The 20,686-nt window shown below is 39.9% G+C and overlaps 1 protein-coding gene across 2 annotated transcripts; it reads left to right on the top strand.

The window, feature by feature from the left end:
* The first annotated feature begins 19 nt into the window (after positions 1-19).
* FASTKD2 (FAST kinase domains 2) lies at positions 20-18,599 on the top strand. Of its 2 annotated transcripts, XM_059168263.1 has the most exons (13): positions 20-161; positions 411-528; positions 1,361-2,181; positions 5,224-5,327; positions 6,070-6,178; positions 6,706-6,829; positions 7,101-7,240; positions 8,775-8,947; positions 12,828-12,991; positions 13,973-14,176; positions 14,575-14,656; positions 16,054-16,168; positions 18,403-18,599. In XM_059168263.1, exons 3-13 carry the CDS (start codon positions 1,459-1,461, stop codon positions 18,520-18,522), a joined length of 2,058 nt encoding a protein of 685 aa, XP_059024246.1. In that variant the 5' UTR covers positions 20-161; positions 411-528; positions 1,361-1,458; the 3' UTR covers positions 18,523-18,599. The 2 variants fall into 2 exon arrangements, with proteins under 2 accessions (XP_059024246.1, XP_059024245.1); XM_059168262.1 differs by lacking the exon at positions 411-528.
* The last annotated feature ends 2,087 nt before the right edge of the window (positions 18,600-20,686 follow it).

Below are 20,686 nucleotides of genomic sequence, written 5' to 3'. Positions count from 1 at the left end.
GCTCTCTTCGGTAAACTCTCTTCTCTCTGAGCAAACCTCTCCGACTACCGCGAACGTAAGCTTTTTGACCTATAAAGGATCCGTAAAATCTCGCGATACGCCCCTCTCGCAGGAAAGCTGTCATGGCTGCGCCTATATAGACCACGGGGTTCTGACCTCAGGTGAGTGGGCAACGAGAATAGGCGCAGCACTTTGCTGTGCTACACCTTAGACTTCTTGCCTTTGGAGAAGAGTCTCAGGAGTTGCTTGGGCCTTAACTTTAGGGAGGTGGGTTAATACTGGGTGGCCCACCTTGGGAAGTATTATCTCCTAACACTTCAGGAGATCTGGCGATACTGGCCGATTGTGTCACCCTCCCAATCGCAGGCCGCGTGCAAGCATCACTTTGGTTTGTTGCTTCCTCTCTTCAGCGGTTCACTTGTCCCAGTCCATATTCTTAAAGTCCGGGTTTGCTGTTGCTAAATCTTCATGATAAAAAGGATTCGTCAACGTTAAAACTTTTTCATTGAAGGCATCTCCAAAGCAATGGTAACATAAAATTCCTTTCTTTCTTTTTAAATTATTTTTTACTAACACATAAATGCATTATTTTCTCTGGGGTACAGGTCTGTGAATCATCAGGCTTACACATTTCACAGCACTCACCATAGCACATACCCTCCCCGGTGTCAAACCCAACCACCCTCTCCCTACCCCCATCACCCCCCAGCAACCCTCAGTTTGTTTCAGGAGACTAAGAGTCTGTTAAGGTGTTTCTCCCTCCCCATCCCACCTTGTTTCATTTATTTCCCTTCCCTACCCTCCACAACCTAACCCCCCTCTCAAATTCTTCATATCAAAGAGATCATATATATAAAATCCCTTTCTTAAGAAACTTTGTGGGAACACTTTTCACCAGTAATTTCACTTTATTTATTTTTTAAACTCATTTATACAACGACTACTTCCAAGGTAACCTGGCTTCTCCCAGAGAAGTGGAGGAAGCCCATATTGGTAAAGTAGTTTTACTGTTATTATTATTATTATTATTTTTTGTCTGTTTGTTTTTTAAGATTTTATTTATTTATTTGACAGAGAGAGCACAAGTAAGCTGAGCGGCAGGCAGAGGGAGAGAGAGAAGCAGGCTCTCTGCTGAGCAGGGAGCCCTATGCAGGACGCTATGCAGGAGCCTGGAATCATGACCTGAGCCAAAGGCAGTGCTTAACCGACTGAGCCACCCTGGTGCCCCTTAGTAGTTTTACCGTTTTAATTTTTAAAGTCTCCATAGGTTCCTACTTCGGTGTCTATTAAGTTCATTTCATTTCATTAAGTAAAAATTTCTCTTTAATTTTTATTCCTTTTATAACTCCTTTCCCTACAGGAAAACAACGGCATTTCTTCTCTTTCACTCCTCCTTGAAGTGATATTGCATCAGAGACTACTTTAAAGTGATTTGAAAGTGTTTGAGTGGATAGCGCAATGAATAACAGAGCAGGTGCCATTTTTTGGAACCTCAGACAATTCAGTATTTTAGTTCCTACAAGCAGAACAATAAGGCTGTATCCTTTGGGATTTTCCAGACCAAAAGTTGTTTATTCAAACTGGAACCCAAGAAACCTTCTTTTAAGTGACTTTGGTAATGGAGTGCAGTCATCTGCTAGACATCTGTTTCAGGATGCCTTAATTTTTAAATCAGGAGGTAATTTTCAAACGAAGGGGATAGGCACTGAAACAGTCCTTACAGTCAACAGACCGCTTTGTCCTAGAAGACTGTCATTTGACTCAAAACACTCTCTTGACTCTGATAATGCACTGAAGAAGGCAGCATTTCATCATAAGGCCTCCAGTGAAGATGTGCTCACCAAGGAAACAAAACCAACCCCTGTCAACAATAAAAAGCTATCTGAGGAGTGTAGTTCTTTGAGTGATGTGTTAGATAAGTTTTCAGAACAACCTACATTTCCCAGTAGTAACTATTTTTCAGCAATGTGGATAATTGCTAAACGGATGTCTGATGACCAGAAGCGTGTTGAAAAGCAACTAATGTTTAACCACCCTGCATTTAATCAGCTGTGTGAACAAATGATGAGAGAATCCAAGATCCTGCACTATGACCACCTGCTGTTCAGTCTTCATGCTATGGTGAAGCTTGGAATTCCTCAGAACACTCTGCTGATACAGACTTTGCTGAGGGTGGTCCAGGTAAAATCAAAAAGAGGTGTAAATATCACTTTACACGGCTGGCACATCTTAAAAGAATGAGGGGGAAATAGAGATGTATCCTCCTTGGAAGAAATTATTAGTGGAATAGGTAGTTTATATTTATTTCTGCATATATATGATTTAGAGACCATAAGTTAACCAGGTCTTTCCTTCCTTTTGCTATGGAAATTTATGAAAGCTTGCACCATTTTTCTTTGCCAGAGGTGACTAATAGTAATAAACTACAATGAGGAGAGATATCAAATATACAAGAAAAGGTTGGTTAGTTGAAGGTAAGAGACAAGAGGGGAGAACTAGTATTTATTGAGTACCTACGCTTTTTACTTATTTAATCCTTTCAGTAGCCCTGCCAGGTCAATGTTTACCTCAGTTTTGCAGATAAGGAAACAGATTTAGTGATGTTAAGCAACTTGGCTAAAGTCAAACAGCTAGTGAATTCATTTATTTATATGGTGAACATTCATTTCGTGTCAATTATGTATCAATTTACTACACTTGTCACTAGAGAGATTTAGGATACGTGATTCTTGTCCTTATAACATAAAGGAGAAGACCTATTTTGTAGGCAATTGCAAAACTAACCAATGTCATTTAGTAAGTCTGACATTTGCTAGATTATAGGAACTGACCTGAGCTCAAGGGAATATAATTATGGACAATATAATGGCCACAAGAGAGCTTCTAGCACAGTGAAAGAAAATACGATCTTGTAGAAGTGTATAACCGGGTTAGAGTTTGAGGCAGAGATGTATGTACATAGTTCGAAAACAGAATTGCCTCATGTAATCCTCAGTGTACCTTTTAAAACAGTTGCTTTCATTTTACTAGTGATTAGGAAATTTAGGCTTAGGTTAAACAACCCGCCCAAGTTTACCTTTCTGTTAATATATTTGTAGGTCTTAATTTGCTGGGTGAATTAACAAACCCCTAGTTCATGGTAGAACAAGGATTTAAGCTCAGTAGGAGATAATTATCCAAGTTGAATCCAAAGAATGAGCAGCAGTTTGTGAGTGAAAAATGGATAGTGAAGGGGGTAGTATTTGCAGAAGAGGATTGCCTCTCCATCCAGAAGAAAAGTTCAGCAGGTCTGGGGAGCTGAAAGTAGTTTAGTGGTGCTGAAGTATAGACTTCTGGGGTTGTGTGTTTGAGGGAGTAGGGAACAAATTGTGTAATTCTGACTGGGGAGGAGCAGTTCCTGGTGTAGAAGCAAGATCTGAGGCTCGAAATGGGAGGAGGGGAATTAAATCATAAAGAGCCTTTTATGCCCTCATAAGGAGTTTGGAATTATCATATGGGCATTGGGGGATCCATTGAAGTATTTTAAGCAAAGTGTTTACATGTTCAACTTTATATTTTAGAAATGGACTGGAGGAAGGGTGAAATTGGTTAAAAGAGCCACTTTTAGATTCGAGCAAGGGAGTCCGTGTCCTCTTTGTTCTCACTGAAGCACCAGATGTGATGAAGAAATGATAGTCCGTTGGAGTAATAATTTACCTTTTAAGGGTGGACATCTCAGATTTCTAGACTCAGTGATCAGAATTAAATAATTTTTAAATTTCTTGAGGATAATCTCATATATAGTCCTATCCTGTTTCCCTCCCACAAGATTTTATTTATTTATTTACAGTCAGAGATCACAGGTAGGCAGAGAGGCAGGTGGGGAGGGGTAAGTAGGCTCCCCGGTGAGCAGAGAGCCTGATAGGGGGCTCGATCCCAGGACCCTAAGATCATGACCTGAGCTGGAGGCAGAGGCTTTAACCCACTGAGCCACCCAGGCACCCCTATAGTCCTGTCCTATTATAAAATTAAGTTTTTAAGGATATGAGTTTTTAACTTTAGCTTTTTACGTTACTGTGATTTCTATATGTCCTTCATAAGAATGAATTTTTATGTGTGTGCGTTTAAACCACACAATATATCCATGTTTATTTGGTAGACTGTATTCCCTATGTAGTTATTTAGAAGTGATTATAATAAGTCACTATCTGGTTGATAATGCTTTTACTAGATCCTGGACAGGTATCCAAATCAGCATAGCATCTTGCATTGGTCCGGTATGAGTGAATATTTGGAATCAGAATATATATATATATGTATGATTGTGTCTCATTGACCTGTTGGAATGTTGTAAAGACATTTTAGCTAAAGGTGAAAGGTCAGTAAGTCATTAGTGAATTTGCCTTTTAGCCAAACAGTCTTTCTTTCACAGCAGATATTGATGGGATGTTGTGAATTGCTATGGAAACCCTCTTTTCTTTTTCTTTCAGCCTTTTCCATTTCTACTTAGTACCTGATTTTGACCTGAGACTTTGTGCCTTGTTAGTCACGCCATTTTAGCAAAAGAGCATACCTCTTTCAGCCCAAATTTCCCACCTGTGATGACAACTACTCTTGTGAGGTGTAAGAATTGGTTGTGATTAAACTGTAGAGCACTAAGTAAGCTGTGTTATTACTATTCACTTTCTGAATTATGTATGCCCTTTGCCATTTCTAGAATCTAGATAAGTGCCTCAACCCAAGAGATCCGAAAGAAATCGGAGCCTGGGCTCCCCTTGATACCCAGATAGTGGTGGTAAAATGGATAGCAGATGTGGATCAGAAGATTCACAACTGAAGTTACAGTTTGATGCCAGGAAAGCATATAGAGAAGTTATGAGGACAGCTGTCTAAGGTTCTTAGGAATGGACAAATTACCCCTTGTCTTCATGCTGAGCTTGAGTCCTAAGAAGAAGTAAAAATTGTGTTTGATAAAAGTTATTTCAGAAGCAGAGGAATGCAGTCCATATCAAGTGGGTATTCAGTGGTAATGGTAAATGTAAAAAATGTGTTGATAGGTAAAAGTGTGTATTGGTTATTTGGAAAATTCACTACATATGAATTTTTTTTCTCAAAGATGTTTATTATGGGCTATGAATTATTGGTTTGATACTTAATCATTTAATTGAAAGCTTCAGTGCTTTTGCTTAGGTGAGGTAGTCTACAATAGGCTTATCTGCAGTGTTTTTGTAATTTTTTCAATAGGAACGTATCAATGAGTGTGATGAGAAATGTCTTTCAGTCTTGTCAGCTATTTTAGAGGCAATGGAGCCATGTAAGAATGTGGACGTTCTTCGAGCAGGTTTGTGGTAAGCACTCTCCTGTGCTTTCTTCATGTGGCTTTCTCTACTCTGTGTATATCTCAAATAAAAAACTACAATGAAAGTTGACTTGCCTTATTTGGGTGGGGAGAGTCTTTAATACCTTATTAAACTTAAAATCCTGATTCTGGATCACTAGAAATAATGCTTCTTTTAGGGTCCACCATAAAAAAAGTATGAGTGGTGTTGAATTCTAAATTGATCTTATAACTGATGTGGGCTGGGAGCACATGGACATGTATTCAGCTCATAACAGTTACTTGGGTACTTTGTGGGATTACATGATAAGGACCTGGCCCCAAAAGAGCTTGAGTTCTATAATTTATAAAATTAATGCAACTGATCTAATGTCATAGGTCAGTGAGAATAAGACTTAATTTCCTTTGTCTTTGCGGATGCATTGGGATATCTTACTATAATCTCCTGATGTAGAGTATCTTGGATTTTACATTCAAAGCTGTGTGGTAATTTTTGTTTGTTTATTTAACTCATTTTTAAAGGTAATATCCATGGGTGTCCTTTTAAAGTATTCATCATGATAGTAGAATAATGTGAGAGGAAATAGTTGGTCTTCAATCTTTAACTACTTAACATTTCCTTGGGCAGGTAGATTATTTTTGTAGGGTCCATCTTCCTCGCCTAGAGGTAGGAGCTCGACCATATAACTTCTAAAATAATTCTTCTGGTTTTCAGAATTTAGGATTGTGGTATTTATTGTGTTTAATTACAGGATACTAGCTGATCAGCGAGTCTGGAAAATAGAACGTATCTTTACATTACAAGCTCTGATAAGATGTGTTGGAAAAGATGCACCAATTGCTCTTAAAAGGAAACTGGAGGTAAACACATTTTGAATTTTCTTAAAGTGGGTAAGATTTGAAAAAAAATTTTTTTTCTTATTATCTGCTCTTAGTTCCTAGACTTTGTTGTGCTTTCAGGTTCAATCTTGCTAGAGTGAAGTAATAGAAGTAGATTTGTATTTATTTGTATATATGAATAGGTACATATTTTTAAAGATTTATTTTTTTATTTGAGAGAGAGAGACAGAGAGAATACATGTGGGAGTAAGAGGAGGGCAGAGGGAGACAGTCTTCAAGCAGACTCCTCGTTGAGTGTCAAGCCCCAACACCAGGCCCACTCTCACCACCCATGAGATCATGACCTGACCTGAAAGCAAGAGTTGGATGCTTAACCCACTGAGCCTCCCAGGTGCCCCTGTATATATAAATGTGTATATTTGACCTGTATATTTCTTTGTATATTTCATTGTATATTTCACTTTGCTCAAACTTTATCCTTTTTACTTAAAAATAAAAGTTTAATTTACTTTGCCAGAGATTATAAATTGAAGTTTGTTTTTCTTTAGATGAAAGCCTTGAGAGAATTAGACAAATTTTCTGATTTGAATAGCCAGCACATGTTTGAGGCATTAGCTGCCATGAATCACCGCTCTGTTGTTCTCCTGGATGAATGCAGTAAGATGGTCCTAGGTAAGGGGAATTTTTCTTTCATGATTTTTAGCATCTGACCTACTGTTTTGGACTGTATTTGTTTTAAAAACTTTACTGTTATACAGACAATAACTGATGATATGATTAGATCTAAATTTAATTTTGACGTTAGTTTTTTTGTGTTTGTCTTTTACAAAATGCAGTGCTATATTTTTCTAAAGAAACAAACATTTTGAGTGTAGAGTATCTTGGATTTTACATTCAAAGCTGTGTGGTAATTTTTGTTTGTTTATTTAACTCATTTTTAAAGGTAATATCCATGGGTGTCCTTTGAAAGTACTCATCAACATATTGCAGTCTTGCAGAGACCTCCGTTACCATAATTTAGATCTTTTTAAGGGAATAGCAGATTATGTGGCTACGACTATTGACATCTGGAAGTTAAAGCAAGTAAGTTTGTTAACAGTTTAGAATAAGCCTCAGAAACTTCCAAGAAGCAGATCAATTCATTTAACATTCTGGGTATTTCTGTATCAGCTTTATAGCAGTTAAGAGACCAAAATATTCCAATGTTGAAATGACTTTTGAAAGAATAGCTCCTTATCATTTCTGTCTAGGCGTTTCCTGTTAATATATTATTTAATCTTTTAACCATCTTTCTGAAAGAGAAACTATGTTGTCCAAAGTTTGTTCTTATGTTTGTTTTTTAAAAGATAGCATGATAATTTGGATAATTAGGATTATTTCTATCTTTCTATTTTTCTTTTTTTAAAAACAGATGATGTGATAGGCTTATGCATTTTGAAGTGTAAAATGTCATTACTTAGTGACCATGTCTATCTTTTATTTATGGAAAGTTGTTTTGTTTCTTCCAGAGTAAGAACCTTTAAATTTGGGGGCTGTATTAGTATTAGAAACATATAATGAAGCAGCTGGTAAAAGCTTCTTTTTGTACTGAAACAGTGGTAATTGTGTTCAGTCCCTAGGTTCACTTTACTTTGGAGGGTAAGGTGCATATTGAGTTTACCATGGAAATCAGTTTTGGAAAGAGAAATACTAATAGTGAGAGTCTCCAAGAGGGAAATGAGAAGTGAACTGGAAATTTTAATTTAATCACAGTATATTTAATCTCTGTTCTCATTTGTACAACTCAATATTGAATATAGAAATTTTTGAATTACCTCTTACATGTTTTGAATGTAGAATAGTTCAAAGTTGAGTTGGTCATTTTGAAAAACCTTAGAAAAGGTATATGTAAGGTATTTTTAATTATGATATGTTAGTCACCATACAGTATATCATTAGTTTTTGATGTAGTGTTCCAAGGTCCATTGTTTGTGTATAGCACCCAGTGCTCCCTGCAATCCATGCCCTCCTTAATACCCACCACTGGGCTAACCCATCCCCCGCCCCTCGCTGCTAAAACCTTCAGTTTGTTTCTTGTAGTCCATAGTCTGTCATGGTTCATCCCCCCCTTGGATTTTCCTCCCTTCATTTTCCCCTTCCTTCTCCCAATGTCCTCCATGCTATTTCTTATGCTCCACATATAAGTGAAACCATATGGTAATTGACTTTCTCTGCTTGACTTATTTCACTCAGCATAATCTCCTCCAGTCCCATCCATGTTGATGCAAAAGCTGGGTATTCATCCTTTCTGATGGCTGAGTAATATTCCATTGTATATTAAGGTAGTTTTTAGATCTGATGTTGTAAGAAAGGATTTATTTTTAAATGAGATGGAATTATGGAAACCATTGTATGCCCTGGTTCTCATTTATAAAAAGGGGTTGCTTATTAACTTAATATCTAATTCAGGAATTGCTGGAATGGATTTTGTGAGGAAAAGAGAATTTTTCTTTTTAGGGAATATTCTCTTCATCCAGACAGTTCTATTGCTGTTTTAATTTTTTGAGCTCTAAAAAAAATTACTGGTAGCATTCTATAATTATTAAAATGTTTTCCCTCAATTCATTCTTTTTTAAAGGTTATCTTTCTCCTCATTTTATTTGAAAACCTTGGCTTTCGACATACTGATCTGATGGACGTGTTCATGAAGAAAGTGATAGCTGATCCTGCCTCTCTAAACATGAAAAGCATTATCTGTATTCTTCATGTGTATTCTTCTCTCAATCACTTCTACAAATGCCAGACCTCAGAGTATGTATTTGTTCTTTAAAAAATTTTTTTTTTTATTGCTGCATAACATACTTCAAGGAAAGGTTACATATTATCATAAGCTTAATACATTGTTACAAGTGAGCACATCCATGGCTGCCACCTGTATCAAGAAACAAGGCTTGGTAGTCTTTATTTGTGGAGGTGTTTTTGCTGGTTTTTTTTTTGTTTGTTTGTTTGTTTGTTTTTTTTTTTTCTTTTTGGTCGTCTTGCTTGTTTCTTTGTTCTTTATGGTTTTATTTGTTAATTCAGCCTAGGTCTTCATTTGAAACTCTCCTACCTTATTCCCTCAGTTCCTAAGTTCATAGTTAGTTTTGACTTTGACTATCCATTTGGTCCCAAATTACTGCTTTCTATAATTTTCATTTTTAACCATAACCTTGCATTTCTACTACTAAATACAGCAGTTCCTCAGACATGCTGGGCTCTTTCCTACCTCTGCTTTCCACCCAGAACATCTTTTCTACCTCTCTGGATCAGTTTGAGTTCACTAAAAATGAAAGAAAATATATGTAAGATGCCATTTTTGTAGAAGCGCAGACCTTGGAGATGTATTACTCAGGTTTGAAGCCCGGCTCTGCCATTCATAAGCTACTTAACTTTTGGCAAGCCACTGATCTGTGCTTGGGTTTCTTCATTTGTTAAAATGGGGAGAAGACATAAGAGTTACTCCTAATCACATTGAGTCTTTAAGAGGATTAAGTGGGTGAATCTGTGTAAAAGAGTTGCGGGGTAGCCACAGGATGACAGGAATAAACTAGACCAGTTCCGAGGGTCTCAGTGGCAGGAGTCACAGACCGTCTCCGTCCTCCGTTGAGTGACTTGACTTCAGTTGCATTCTGTCCTTGGGGTTTCCATCAGGATTTGGATTTCTAAAAGAGGAGATCCGATTGAGTTTGGGTCCCACACCCTCCCTTTGGAGTATGTACCCAAAGAAGTGCTGGCCTCCAGCTGCCCACCGTAGCCTGCACTGTATTGAAGAACTTGGTTTGTGCCGCATTTCCTGTGCTTTGCCTGCTTGTTGCCTCCAGAGCCCCTGTGCTTGTCACACCTTATATGAATCTCTGGTTGAACCTTGACACAGAGCTGGGATTATTTGTCAGAAAGCCTGTGTCTGCTTCTCAGCTGGAAAGCTCTCCAGAGTCAGACCCAGATTCTTGTTATTCTGAACTTAGCACAAGACCTGGCACAGAATAGGCATCTACTGAAGGTTTCCAAGTATCCCCCAAATTCCGTCACTTTCTGTTCTCCTTGATTGGTTTTCTTCTGAGGCTGGCTCCCATGTACCTTTAGTACTTTCTTGACAGTGTCAAGTTGAGTGGTAAGTAGAACTCCAGGAACAGCCACATGGATTCCATGGTATTAGGAGAACAAACACTGGGTGGTTAACGAGTTTTTCAACTCACTGTGGCCATCCCAAGACACAGCGTGGTCCACATTGTCGCATCATGTTCCTTGTTCTTCCAGACTACTTAAGGAGTCAAGCCTTGGATTTCCAGAGGAAGGCAGTAAATGGAGGTACCAAAGGAATACTTCAGGGGAGAGAGAGAGGATGATGGTGTCTTCGGCTGCAGTGGTGGATTTTTAGAAGCAGGCTAACTCAGAGCATTTGAGAAGTTGATTAGCAGAGAGTGGTAGAAAATTTGGCTTACTTAGCACATTGTATATCCACATGTGGCGGCACATTAATAATTTTGTTTATGTGGTGGCTTCTGGGAGAGAGGGTCTGTTAAATCCAGAGTGTGTTCCTGGGTTTGAAACCCAAGAAAGAAAACATTTTAGCTTTTCAACTGTCACTACTTCAGTTCTTTTTTTCTTCATGATCTGTACTTACCACCCCGTAGATAATCCCAGATTTGCATCTCTGGGCCTCAGTGTGCTCCTGAACTCCAGAACGTCTGTGGCTTACTTGTGGCCACCATAGATCTTCTTCTTCTTTCTCTTTTCCTGCGCCCTCTTCCCTCTCCTCTTCCTCCATCAGTTATTTACTAAAAACTGTACGAAATGATTTTTAAAACCACTTTTATTTATTCATCTCATGATTAACGTGTAAAAAGCTGTACATATTTAATGGATACAACTTGTTGTACATCCTTACTCTTGCTTCATCTTTTTCTACAGACATTCTCTCCTTTGTGTCTTCCTCATCTAAATTGGTTTATTTAGCCAGAAAACCTATACCACGTACTTGGGTACTCAGGATGAAGATGAGTAAGACACAATCCTTTTTTTTTTTTTTTTTTTTAAGATATTTAAGTAATCTGTACACCCAGCATGAAACTTGAACTCACAACCCCGAGATCACGAGTCACATGCCCCCCCAACCGAGCCAGCCAGGCTTCCCATGACATAGTCCTTTTTGCCAGGATTCTGTGTAATGGGTGAGGTTGGCACAGATTTTGGTAGTTAAAGACAGCATGAAAATTGGAGTGATAGATTTTATGCAGAATATATGACAGTAGAGGAAGGATGCTCCAGGACGCTAGCGTGGTGATGTGCAGCTACCTCCAAGCAGTGCTGCCTGGAGGAGGTGGTACCTGAGCAGATCCTCAAAGGTGGGGAGATAGGAGGCAACCATAGACAGATAAGCAGGAAAGAAGATTCTGAGCAGAAGCGACACCATATTCAAGTCAGGGAGCAAAGAACAGCAGAGCATGTGCAGGGAAGGATGTAAAGTTGAGTGTTAACTAAAGCAGGAGATACAGAAGTGGGATGAGAAGATCCGAGAGGTGATTACCCCCCCCCAGTCTCCAAAGACGGTCCTCTGCCGCCTACCCTTTCTGGCCTCACTGCTGTCTCTGGGGCCTGTTCCCTTCTTCCCATAGTAACTCCCACAGTCCTGCTCTAGCCTATCACAGCCTCCCACTCCGTCCCTCAGCCATCCGCTGCTGCCCATGGGACCTCCCAGCTGACCTGAGGCCATTTCCTGTACAGCCTCGTCGTGCACAAGGGCTCACTGCATCTTTTCCACGTCCTGAAATTCTCCTTATCCGCAAAGCTGCTCCGTCTCCTTCCTTTCCTGTGTGCCATCACTGTCCTTTGCATGTCGTTCTTTTTTTTCTTCCAGAACTGTAGATAGCTTATGTCCTAAGCTCAGGTACCACCTCCTCCAGGCAGCACTGCTTGGAGGTAGCCGCACATCACCAGGCTAGCGTCCTGGAGCATCCTTCCTCTACTGTCATATATTCTGCATAAAATCTATCACTCAGAGCCTGTCTGTGCCATTTATTATCATGTCACCCTGAGCAAGAGACCCCGCGTAATTGGATCTTCGCTCTCTTCATCCATGCTTAACTGCCGTGCCATACTGTAGAGCATTAGTTCTGCATGGTAGGATTAGGCTGGAAGTTCTTTTAACTCAGAATATTGATAGCTACAGAATTTTAATTGCTGGTAAAACTGGGAGTGTTCCAGACCTTACAGACATACTCATGGTAAAAATTCAGGAGAATGATTAGAAGGCTCTGGAGCCTGACAACTTGCATTCCAATGCTGTCTCTGCTTCTTCCTGCTGGTTGTTCTTGGACAAGTTCCTCAGCCTCTCTGAACCTGTTTACTCATCTTTATTATGAGAAGAATACCTACCCATAAAGTGTTAATAGTAATTAAATGGGTCACAGCCTATGAAGTATTTACTCTGTACAAGACATGTAGCAGTAGCCAACTAAGATTTATTGAGAACCTATATTTATTGTGAGATAGGCACCTGACCTCAAGGACATGCGGATACTACCAGTCTGATTTTCTCACTTCCTTTCTTTGGACTCCTTAAAGCCATGGGTTCTCTGACACCCCACTTTCCCTACCACAACCTGGTTTTCTATTTATATTTGAAAGCTGACTTTTCTTTGTTCCCTCGAAGGTTCCAAGAAGTTATGGTTAATTCTCTGACCGGTTATCTTCACAACATCTCTTCTGAAAATCTACTGAATGCTGTGTGTTCATTTTGCTTGATGAACCATTTCCCCATGGCCCTTATTAATCCACTTCTCCAAAAGGATGTCATCAAGGAGCTGCTGATACCAGGTATGATGTCAGCATACGGTCGTGACCGAAATAAGGCAGTCCCACTAGCTAGCTTCCTTGTGATTCTGAATGGGGTCATTGTTAGAGCAGAGTTAGTTAAAACATGCAGATACTACTGAGGAAAGGACCCAAAATGGTGAAGTCAGAGGTCGGTGCTTCAAGCCGGCAAACCTATGCAGCCTCCTTTAATGACCGACTCTTAGGTATAGAAGGCAAGGATCAGAAACACATCCCCATTGTTCCTTTTATTTGTACCGTCTGCACCTGTGCAAAGGCCGCGTGTTCACCATGTTCTTTATGCCTCGATCGGAGGCGTTTGTATTTCCTAATCCTTACATACCACCTTTGGAGCTGAGTTCAAGTGAGTTTTTGCAGCCCTAATCACTTTGTCACTCCAGGCCTGTAATGAGGACACAAGCTTTTAGATCAAGCATTCAGATAGTTTCCACAGTAGTGAACTTAACTTACTCTTAGAATGAAATTAATTGTTGACTTTGGGTCTTTACAAAGAAAAGCAATATCTGGCTGGATGTACAAAATTCAGTAATGGGTCTGAGAATAGAGACGTTTAAATTCTTTTACAAACAATGTTAGGAAATTCCAGAGTCAACTTGTGAAGCAGGAATAGCACGTGCTGATTTTTTAAGGCAGTGACAGTGGGGGAAACAGCTCTAAAACCCAGGAAACATGGATTTGAGTCCCAGCTTGGCCTTTGGTTAATCATAAGGCATTTGAACCTTCCTGGGCATTGCTCATCATTCAGTGAAGAGTTTACACTAAGTCACCTACAAAGAGCTTCTGAACTTTAAAGCATTATCAAATACCGGGCACCGGTGTAGGCTCTGTGGGGACTAGGGAGACACACAGGTTCCTCCTGAGAAGAATCATCATTAGCAATATAGGTACATTAATGCAATGTCTTAAGCTTAACATTAATATTTCTTCTTAACTGTATATTTTTCTTTCTCCCTTTTTTTTAAGGTGACGAGAGCAATGCTCACAAGCTTCGTATTTTGGCTGCTTGCCTAAAACTGGATATTCCATGTCAGAAGGCCATAGACTTCGACCTGCCACCACGGTCATCCACGACATATCAAAATGTGAAGGTGGCAGACGCGCTAAGTAGCCTTCTGGGAGAAGAATACTTCTCAAAAGACATACAGTTGCCACATAATTATCATATCGGTATGGGGGTCTCTGTGATTTTCCTCTATTGTATTTTACTTCTTTTCCTTTATTTCGGGCAAAGATGAAGAGTCTTCCATGGCAGGTTAGTGGAGTGTTGGCTCTGGAGTTGGACTGCCAGGTTGGGAGTCTTGCTCTGTACGTGCCAGTGATGTGTTCGTGAGGTGCTTACCGCCTTCCCTTGTCCATAAACTGGCAGTAAGCGTCGTGGAACCTCATACAGTTCCCGTGATGAATAAATGAGATGATGCGTGTAAACTCCAGGCTGGAGTTTGGCACATCGTAAGCTCATCATATGTTGTGTCTGATGCCATTATCATTATTGGTAGCGTTAGTATATATTTTGAAACTGAATATCACTTTGAGCAATGTTTGAAAAATTAATCGTTTTCTTTCAGATTTTGAAGTCAGAATGGATATTAACAGGAGTCAAGTGCTTCCGTTTTCCGACGCAGTAACTTCTGCTGCAGATATTCAAAGGTTGCTGACATACATTCATTTGCTGAGCTTTCTGAATTTAATTCTCAAAGACTTCATATTAAGTAGCAGTAACAATACTAAGACCTGTTTCTGTAGAGCTTGTGATATACCAAGAGACTTCTCCTCCATTAATCTACTGCATAGGTGTAAATGCAGACGTTCCTTAAAGACAGTGGACTGGAGTTGAGCCATGTAATGAACTAGGCAGTTTTTACAGATTGGGTTTTAAAGCCGAGTACCACAGTAAAACAACGTTTACATGCTTGAAACTATGGGTGCGGATGCTTCAGGTCCCGTTGCACACACCGCGTGTTCAGTCTTTGTGGAAAGGCACTAGTAGGCCCTGCGGGGCGCACAAAGATGAGTCAGACATGGATTGTGACCCCAAGGAACTTCTGTCCTCATTGCTTCGTAGGATGTGCACATAACTACAGTAGAGAGAGGCAGAAAACGCTGGAAACCTGTAAGGCTTCACACTCTGTCCGCTCATGCCTTTCCATTCTCTTCCAACTCTGTAACCTTTACCCCTTTTTTGAATTCATCTAGCTTGTTCCTCGGCCATCTTTTTCACTGTGACCCTCCCTATGCACGTTACCCCTCTCCCCCTGAAAGAAAGGCTTTCTCCCAGACCTCTATGAAAGATTATTTTTCGTTTTCAGGTACTGGGCCTAATAGTACAGTAGCTCTCGGCCTAAAGTACTGAGGCGAAGTGAGGAAATAATGAGCATTCCTTTAAAAAATGACATTTCTTTTATGCTTTCTCAGATAACAGCCAAAGTCTAACAGAAGACAGTAGCGATACAAAGGTCTTGTTTTCCCTTCGACCAACTTAATCTTTCCAAAAGGCCAAGAACAATGAAAAAACAAATTACACCTTCCACGTTTCGTTAACGTACAGATTTTATCATTTTAACAGTCTCGCCTTTCTCTTAGTGTTTTCTTCTTTGTATTTGCTCTCTCCTTTCTGGTTTTTAAATGCTTCTCTCTCGGGGAGACAATATGTACCACAAGAGCATTTGCCATTTGGTTTATTTACATCAGTACTTCTAGTAGCATAAATAATTATATTTAGATCAGTGATTAACGCTACACAGGAAGGCCATAAAATGCTTTCTTATTTGGATATTTTGCTCATCAAGAATATAGCCATTCTTAAAGATGGTTGAGAGATAATCATGTAAAGCATTATTAAAAGCTTTTGGTTTCTGTAGCCTTCATATACTGGAGTATTTGCAGAGGCCAAGTAACAAGGAGGTGGAGGCAGTTGGGTAGGAGGGAACGGTGACAACTGTGGTCAGCAGAGAACTCAACTTTGAAATCTCCAAAGAGGAATGCAGCTCGATTGTAGATGTAATCTCATTAGTAATGCGTCTCCTTTTGTGCATTTTCATTTTCAGAGTAGCTGTACTGTGTGTTCCTAGATCTGCTTACTGTTTGGATTTAGCCCATCCCAGAGGATTCCTTGCTATGAAATTGCGACATTTGAAAATAATGGGTTTTCACGTAATCTTGGTAAGAAAAAAATGCAAACGAAATACTTTTCTGTTACTGATGTCCATTCTGCTGGGGATTTTGTGGTTGAGCTTGGTTATGAGGACTCTAGAGGAATTGTCGGCAGTGTTGGAGTAAGTACCTTAGTTATTTTTTCTTTGGAAAAGAACATTTCTGTGCATGAGTGGTTCCTGCTCAGCGGATAACTATTATTTACTAGGAGTTTTATAAGTGCAACGTTTGGTAAATTTTATTCCTTTTTGTTAAGAGGAAAATGTAAATAATTTGTTTTCTTATTTAACTTAAGACCCATGACATGATACTCAATTTCCAGAGTTTCTTGAGCAAGGGAAGTAAAGATGTGAATTAAAGCTTTGTGTGATCAGGGGCTGGTGTGAGGCTGTTGTCAGGTGGTTGTCACTGGAAAAAGTTAGATGGGCGTGAGAAGAGAGTTCTTTCTCCTCCTTCTCACACCTCATTTTGATTCTGAGCTCTGCAGCTTTGCTAGGCCAGCCTTTCCAGATGTCTCTGTGTGGAGCAAGAACCTTTGAATGAATCTATCTACATATATATTTCTATTTCTCTGTCTGTGTGTCTGTCTAAAGGCCACTCACTTGGTCTTGCACATAAGGTGAAGTGTGAAATTCTCATCTTCATTATGGTACTTCTGTATCCAAACGTGGATTACGTGCAGATTATTGAGGTTACGATGGCATGTTTCTCTTAATGGGCTACTATTTAAGACTTTTTCCCTTAATGGATATTATATGGATTCTCAGGAAGATTATCCCAAGAAAAGAGTTTTTGCACCCATTAGAGGGCCTTTAAAGTTTTTAGAATTTTCACTGGTAGAGCTTTCTTCAATCCTAGCACATAGTCATACTAAACCTTTAAAATATGAATAATTTATAAGATAACACTTGTTTTTTAAGTTTTTTATTATTATTTTTAAAAAATTTATTTGTATGTTTGTTGGGAGGAGAGAGAGAGAGCACAAGTAGGGAGAGCAGCAGGCAGAGGAAGAAGCAGGTCCCCGGCAGAGCAAGGAGCCTGATGAGGGACTTGACCCCAGGACCCTGGAATCATGACCTGAGCCAAAGGCAGATGCTTAACTGACTGAGCTACCCAGGTGTCCCGACACTTGTTTTTTTAAATTAACATATAATGTATTACTTGTTTCAGGGGTACAGGTCTGTGAATCATCAGTCTTACACACTTCACAGCACTGACCATAGCACATGCCCCCACCCAGTGTCCATCATCCAGCCACCCAGCTGTCTACCACCCCAACCCTCCCACTCCCCTCCCCTCCAGCAACCCTCAGTTTGTTTCCCGAGATTGAGAGTCTCTTATGGTCTGTCTCCCTCTCTGGTTTCATCTTGTTTCATTTTCCCCTCCCTTCCCCTATGATCCCCTGTCTTGTTTCCTAAATTCCTCATATCAGTGAGGTCATATGATAATTGTCTTTCTCTGATTGACTTACTTTGTTTAGCATAATATCTTCTAGTTCCATTCACATCATTGTAAATGGCAAGATTTTAGATTTTTCTTTGATGGCTGCATAGTATTCCATTTTATATATATTCCACATATTCTTTATCCATTCATGTGTTGATAGACATCTAGGCTCTTTCCATAGTTTGCCTATCATGGACATTGCTGCTGTAAACATGCGGGTGCACGTAACATATCCGATAAAGGGCTTGTAACCAAAATCTATAAAGAACTTACCACCCAAATTTAACACCCAAAGAACAAATAATCCAATCAAAAAATGGGCAGAGGACATGAACAGACATTTCTGCAAAAAAAACATCGAAATGGCCAACAGACACATGAAAATTTGCTCCGCATCACTCGGCATCGGGGCAATACAAATCAAAACCACAATGAGATACCACCTCACACCAGTCAGAATGGCTAAAATTAATCAGTCAGGAAAGGACAGGCGTTGGCGAGGATGAGGAGAAAGGGCAACCCTCCTATACTGTTGGTGGGAAGTAGGCTGATGCAGCCACTCTGGAAAAGAGTGTGGAGGCTCCTCAAAAAGTTGAAAATAGAATTACTCTACAACCCAGCAGTTGCACTACTGGGTATTTACCCTGAAGATACAAATGTAGTGATAACACTTGTTTTTTTTTTTTTTTTAAAGTTGGCTTGATGTTACTTTGATATGCTTGGATCTCAAAACTAGTTTTTATTTTACATGTCATTGTCTTCTTGCAAACTGATGATTTTCCCCTTTCTTTGGTAAGGTCTATAATTGGGAGGTGGAAAGGCTGGAGAAGAAGGATGTAATCACATTTTTGAAGACCAAACTCTACTCAACTGAAGCTTTTCTTACTGCTGATGTAAATCTGCAAAGCACGTGTTAAAGTCAAAGCAGCCTTTTCATATTAGCAGACATAAGTTTGTAAAAGAATTTTAATAAAGACTACAATTCAGTTGTCAATGGAATTCACCTGACTGCTCAACATAGCAGAATGTGATGCTTCAGTTCACCATTAAAATCAGCTTTAAGAGTGGAAGAAATGAAAAAAAAAAAAAAAAAAAAAAAAAAAAAAAAAAAAAAAAGAGTGGAAGAAATGTTCTTGGCATTTTTGAAGGTGACTCCAGAAGGGTCACTTTTCCAATCATACCTATTCTTTCTAGGTCCCAGATAGTTGACAGATTCGTGGGCTGTAGGTTTTACTTTTGCTTTTTAGCTTTCATGCATTAAACACTGGTTCCTTAGTTGTGATGGGCTGCGGCTGAGGTGTTCAAGACCTTGGGCGGGTCTTGTGTTCAAAATCTGTACATCTGCACTCTTACCATAAGCTGTTCTGGGACTCGGGCATTGACCACATTTTTCAGTGTTGACCATGTGGGCAGTTTAGCCAAGTGCTTGAACTGCAGCGTGTGTTAAGAAGAAATGGAAGTAGCATGTGCAGAATGGGTGTGGGTCAGGCGTCTGCATAGGCAACAGGCACTTGAGATGGAAGTGGTTCGTGGGCCACGCTGAGAGATGCACAGAAGAGACCGTGCAGAGATGTCAGGGAGTCCAACTTTATTAGGCTTCGGATTGCTAACATCACTTTGGCCATTGCTGAGATCATTCCTTTGCCCTTTCCATTTCCCACCATTTCATGAAGTCTTTTAGATTAAATATATAGCTGAACTATGTTGTGAGTCAGGCCTGAGGACTGTTTTTCAATTGTTTATTAATTCTTTTATTGAAATATTAGTTCATATCTGCGGTATAGCTGTCTACCTAGCGTTTGACTCACTGTGGACACAGTGAGTTTCGCTTATGAATCCTGAGTGCCATATTAAGTTGGTATGATTTTACGTCCTTGCAAGAGACGGGATGTGTATGTCCCCACCTCTGAATTCATATGTTGAAACCTAAGCCCCAGGTGACGGTATTTGAGGTAGAGCATTGGGAGGTGATTAGTCCACGAAGGTGGAGCCCTCATGAAATGTAGTACTCCTCTTATAAAAGACCCCAGGGAGCTCCCTTGTTGCTTCTACCATGTGAGGACACAGTGAGATGACCACCTGCGAGTCAGGAAGAGGGCCCCCACCAGACACTGAGTCTGCCAGAGCCTTGATCTTGGACTTCCCAGAGTCCAGAACTGTGAGAAATAAATTATTGTTGATAAGCCACTGAATTGATGGGATTCTGTTAACATCAGCCCAGATGAACTAAGATACCCCAAATACACAGACCTCTACACTTTGCTGTCCGCCAAACCCAGCCAAGTACTCACCTGTGCTCTCTTTGTTACCTTAATTAACTATGGAGGTGTAGCTGCGAGTAGGATCCTCTGGGGGGCCTCATTTCCTTATCTCTAATAGGATAAATTATTTGCCACGACTATGCAGGTAATAGGGCAGGGCTGGAGCGTGAACCCGAGCTGAATCAGGCTTAAGAGAGACTTGAACCCTGGGTCAGTCATAAAAAACCTCCAGCATAGGACTATTCAACTGTCAGAGATTTTACCCGTTTATCCAACCTGCATTTAGAAATGGTTGGGGCCCGTATCATTCCATCCTCTACTGCTCTTTGGCTTGGGTCTCAGGAAATCTGGATTCTGGTTCCGTATTGGACAGCACTGAGCTTTGTGTCTTTGGTCAAATGATTCAATCCTTAGAAGCTTCAGAATGAGAATTAAAAATATTAAAGAAATGAAGATTCATTCTTTGAATATCATGTATCTGCTGCTTCTAGTGGCTAATTATGGCTCATGGTCAAAAGGTTGGACAGTTTCTGGAAGACTTGTAACTAGCTTTTGGGGAAGTACTTTCTTTGCATTTGTATCAGTTGGCATGGCAGATAAAAAAACACATTCCTCTTTTACACTAGTATTACTAGAATCAGTATTCTTTATTGTGAGACTCCAGGTACAACAAAGGGAAACAGCTTAATAATATATGTCTTATCAGAATAGAGAAATTTAGGGCATCTGGGTGGCTCAGTGGGTTAAGCCGCTGCCTTCAGCTCAGGTCATGATCTCAGGGTCCTGGGATCGAGTCCCGCATCAGGCTCTCTGCTCAGCA

This window comes from Mustela lutreola, chromosome 3 (assembly GCF_030435805.1).
Source record: "Mustela lutreola isolate mMusLut2 chromosome 3, mMusLut2.pri, whole genome shotgun sequence".
Lineage (NCBI taxonomy): Eukaryota > Metazoa > Chordata > Mammalia > Carnivora > Mustelidae > Mustela > Mustela lutreola.
This window is presented reverse-complemented; position numbering and strand designations above follow the sequence as displayed.